The 5,000-nt window shown below is 38.3% G+C and overlaps 1 protein-coding gene across 1 annotated transcript in view; it reads right to left on the reverse strand.

Moving 5' to 3' along the window:
• The window catches only part of LOC106878570 (multiple epidermal growth factor-like domains protein 10), a 33,557-nt gene that overhangs the window by 15,822 nt on the left and 12,735 nt on the right, over positions 1-5,000 (reverse strand). The window contains exons 4-7 of the mRNA XM_052972604.1: positions 4,287-4,387; positions 3,788-3,880; positions 2,946-3,047; positions 1,097-1,241 (exon numbers count right to left, since the gene is read on the reverse strand). Of these exons, the coding sequence (XP_052828564.1) occupies positions 1,097-1,241; positions 2,946-3,047; positions 3,788-3,880; positions 4,287-4,387 (441 nt within the window). The remainder of the gene's footprint in view (positions 1-1,096; positions 1,242-2,945; positions 3,048-3,787; positions 3,881-4,286; positions 4,388-5,000) is intronic.

The raw sequence follows: 5,000 nt of genomic DNA on the forward strand, positions 1-5,000 counted from the left end.
GGCGGTGGCGGTGGCGGTGGTGGCGGTGGTAGTCGATACTGTCGTCGTTGTTGTAGCATCACTATTAGATAGATGGGAAATGTACGGGCTTCCATACACAACCCCATCTACCCAAATAGAATAAACATACATAGAACTACAATGACGTACATATTCATTCTTAATCAGTCTCGGTAGATTCGAACGCAAATATGCGAATCGCTGTTGTATTTTGTCTACGGAGTTCTCCTTCTCCTTGCAGATAATGTGTGTTCACAATAAACTCGATTCATCGATGTTGGGAAACTTTGATTGGTTATTACGTGCGCCATTGTTGTTTAGATTCATTGATAAGGACATGTAGCAATATCTAGCAGAATCGAAACCAAATCGCTTTGTAGCCGAGTAAGCACCACGGCTAAGTCACTGATGTTTCACATTAACGGCCGTTATGTCTGTTTGCTCGAAAGTGGATATTAAAAAGTCCATAAATAAAGATCGATAAAATAAGCACCTGACACAATTGACTAAAACTCTTCAGGCTCTGTACCCCAGCATTATTCAAGTCCAAAGAATGACATCAGTAAAAGAATAAAGGAATATTTATATAGGCACGTGCCTGGCAGAGAGCTAAGAAGGTTGCTTCCCACCCACATGGTTCCGGGTTCAGTTCCATTGCACAATACCTTCGACAAATGTCTTCTACTATAGCCTCGAGCCCACCAAAGCATTGTGAGTGGATTTGGTAGACGGAAACTGAAAGAAGCGCGTCGTATATATATATATATATATATATATATATATATATATATATATATCAGAAGCAAGAGAGTCACTCACGGTCCGGTAATTTCGTATGTTAGCTCTTATCAATATATGTATATGTATATATGTATGTGTGTTTTGCGTTTGTGTTTGTCCTCCCAACTGGTCGTGGTTTGTTTACGTCCCCGTAACTTAACGGTTCAGTAAGAGATATCGATAGCATAAGTACTAGGCTTAGAAAAACGTAAGTAGTTGTTTCGATTGAGTCGACTAAAAAAATTCTTAAAGGCAGTGCTCCAGCATGGTCGCAGTCTAACGACCGAAACAAATAAAGGATGAAAGATATACTTACAGTGTTCCTTTGAAACCGTCTTGGCATAGACACGCACCATTCAAATGGTCGCAAGTTGCTCCGTTTTTGCATTTACACATCGATTGACAATTTACACCATATGTATTCTCTGGACACTCATTCTGGCATTTTCCACCAGTCCAGCCTGTAAATTATCAAAACATAAATAAGTATATAGATAGATGTTTTCGATCTAGTTTAGTTTGGATTTTTTGCCATCAAATCTGATTGCAAAGAATTCAAATTTGATGGCAAAGAATCCAAACTAGATCGAAAACATCTATATACATATATATATTAGTGCCTTATTATTTAACACACGCACCGGTAAAGTTTCTACTCATTTACATATTTATTTTTCTAAAATTTGGAAACTTTACCGGTGAGTGTGTTAAATAATAAGGCACTAAAAGAGAATGACTCTCCCCAGACACAGCAAAATATGCTTCATCACACGAACTCACATAAAGAATCTTGCAAACCAAATCCCAAAACGAAATATATATATATATGTATATATTCTGTAAGCATGAAAGATCTGGTAATCATTTCTCCAGAGCAACACTTTGTGCTATCTTCATCCTGTTATAGAAACTTTATTCTTACCCAGCAAGAATTGTAAGATGTCTGCATTATAAGAATTTAAAACCTTTGAAAGGTATGAAGCAAATCCTTTTTAATGGTGGAACTTCGAAACAGGTAAAACTGTCGCGCTGGGATATCGAACCCAAGAGCAAGAGGTTACAAGATGAACACCTTAATTACACACCCACACTTTTGTCCGAACGCTACAACATCCTATTTCAACATCCCCTAAGTAGGTAATCCCCTTCCCATTTAAATACTTAATCTCCTCTCTTCCCTAAATACATAATCCAGTTACTCCTCTCCCTTCAATACATAATCCCATTTCTAGTTCCCTTAAAAACGTAAATGAAAACAAAAGCTAATTATGTACATCAAGCATCGTTAAGCTAATTGCTATATTGTATTCGGCGAATTAAATTGAAACTTTGTAAGTGTGACTTTAGGAAAGGTGTAAACATCACATGACAATGGGGTTTGCGACCACTGAGAGTGCTCCTGTTGTTTACTCATCTGAGCAACGTCCTGTTTGAATTGTTGTTGTTGTTGTTGTTGACACTCCGTCGTTTACGATGACGTGGGTTCCGGTTGATCCGATCAACGGAACAGCCTGCTCGTGAAATTAACGTGCAAGTGGCTGAGCACTCCACAGACACGTGTACCCTTAACGTAGTTCTCGGGGATATTTAGCGTGACACGAGTGTGACAAGGCTGGCCCTTTGAATTACAGGCACAACAGAAACTGGAAGTAAGAGTGAGAGAAAGTTGTGGTGAAAGAGTACAGCAGGGATCGCCACCATCCCCTGCCGGAGCCTCGTGGAGCTTTTAGGTGTTTTCGCTCAATAAACACTCACAACGCCCGGTCTGGGAATCGAAACCGCGATCCTATGACCGAGAGTCCGCTACCCTAACCACTGGGCCATTGCACCTCCACCCTGTTTGAACTATAATATTAATGGCAGCGAAGAGAGCGAGCTGGCGGTTTCATTAACGAGCCAGGCAAAATGCTTAGCGGTATTTCGGCCGTTTTCACGTTTTGAGTTCAAATTTCGCCGACATCGACTTATCCTTTCAGAGTCGATGAAATGACTACCTGTTAAGCATTGTATGTATGTATGTATGTATTATACAGGGCTGCAATACTTTTGGGATCATAAGTCTGCTAAATCAAAGCTGACTTGGGGCAAACGCCAACAATGACAAATATTGTCACCACCTTGTAAACTGTATTGCTCTATGTAGAGAATGAGTAAAGAAACTATACCTGGAATACATTGGCAGATCCCTGTAATAGGTTCGCACGATCCGTGTCCATTGCAGTCGCATTTCTCTACACAGTTCACTCCCCATGTGCCATTGGAACAATCTGTTATGCCATAAACAAAAGGAAAAAGATAACATGTATAGATAAAATATGATTCAAAATAAATAACGAAACAACATTTTATAAAATGGCCGCCCCCATAACTAAGACAACTTTTTTCTGGGTTTAAAAAAAAAAAAAATTTTTTTATGTTCATCGTTAGACTCGGAATCACATTTTGTAGAAGTTCTGGTGTAGAGATTTTAAATTACTACCAGTCTATTTTACTTCTTGAGAACTTGAAACCTAGAAATTGTGTTCAGTTTAGCGGGAGACAGCATGAAATCGATTTTAGATTACTCTTGTGTGGCCCGCCGCATAACAATTTCAGATTCACGCATCAAATCATTTATCCATTGCATTTTTATCCCAGCAGAAAGAAAGAAAGAAAGCGAAAAGAAAGAAAGAACGAAAGAAAGGAAGAAACAAACAAACAAACAAACAAGCAAACAAATGAACAAACAAACAAGAAAGAAAAGAAAAAAATTAGGAACGAAAGAGCTGAAGAGAACGAAAGGTTAGAAAGAAGAGGGTGAAGAAAGGATATCAAAATTAGTGAAGGAAGTTAAAAAGGAAGGATGGAAGAATGAAAACAAGAAAGAAAGAAAAAACAGAAGGAAAAGGATAGGCTTTAAAGATGTTTGGAATGGTTTTAAAAGAAGGAAAGGAAGAACGTTCAAATAAATGGTTGACGGAATAATCAGAAAGAAAAGCAACGAAATTGTCGTTTTGTTGGTACTTACGGGAAGCACACGTATGTCCTCTCCATCCTGGGTGGCAATGACACATATTGGGTGCCAGACAAATGCCGTTGTTGCAACCAAATTCACAGATTGCTAAAATAAATAAATAAATGGGAAAGCAAAATGGACAATCAAAAATAGACAAAGATGCAGAGGGTAGAATCAATAAATGAGAAGATGAGCAAATGACGAAATCATTAAACTCCAAATCTTGAACGGTGATTCTTTATTCAATTTATTAAACATTTTTTCTTTTTGCGTTATGACTTAGTTACAGTTATTGGACTGTGGACATGCTTCACACACGCATGCACACACACACACACACATATAAGGATGAGGCATCTCCCGCAGATCCCTTAGTCGATATATGAATCACTTAGGTTTTAAAAAGAAATAGAGAAATGAAAAGAACATTCCACTCATATTGAGCAACTGGTTAAGCAATTACGTTAAGGGACTCTCGTTATTGCATTAGTTTTGGGTGACTTGTACTTACGATGGCAGCGACCATTCACTTCTTCGTAGTTCATACAACACATGGCTGTCTTCTTGTAGACCAAGGACGACCGGACTTTCCTTCCGAGGCGATATTTTGTACTGACCAAAAGATAACAAATGATAATTTATAATGATTAATTTTCCTACTAACTAAACAACAAAATGCACAGAAGTGTGTATTATATATATATATATATATATATATATATTGCTCCAGCATGGGCACAGTCAAATAAATGGCTGAAACAAAAGAATATATAAAACAAGCAAAGCAGCTAGTTGACGATGCAATCTGCATCCGATATATTGCAAGCAGGGGAGCGAACCCTTACCACCTTCTAGCAACCGAACCAGCCTGGTTTCGGACTATTTCTGCTTTTCTTCAGTGCTGGACACCTTGTCTGCTAGTGATTGCCTCAGGTCGATCAAGTTCGCAGTATATAGAAATTCAAGCGACGTTTAGTTGCTGATCTTACAACAAACAAAGCAGATAGTTATAAAATCTATGTGAGAGATGAAAACAGTAACAATACTGGCAAGTAATATTTGTCGTCATGGCTGTTTCGTACGAACGAACGTTACTGCGATTTTTTTAACCTCAAGAGGACATTTCCTCAACAACGCAACCTGCATCCGATATATTTGACTGTGTAAGTTAGATGTACAACTGCTACTGTGTAAGTTAAAACTCCACACCAATTATCGTTATCTA

The sequence above is a fragment of the Octopus bimaculoides genome, chromosome 14 (genome assembly GCF_001194135.2).
Source record: "Octopus bimaculoides isolate UCB-OBI-ISO-001 chromosome 14, ASM119413v2, whole genome shotgun sequence".
NCBI classification, from domain to species: Eukaryota; Metazoa; Mollusca; class Cephalopoda; order Octopoda; family Octopodidae; genus Octopus; species Octopus bimaculoides.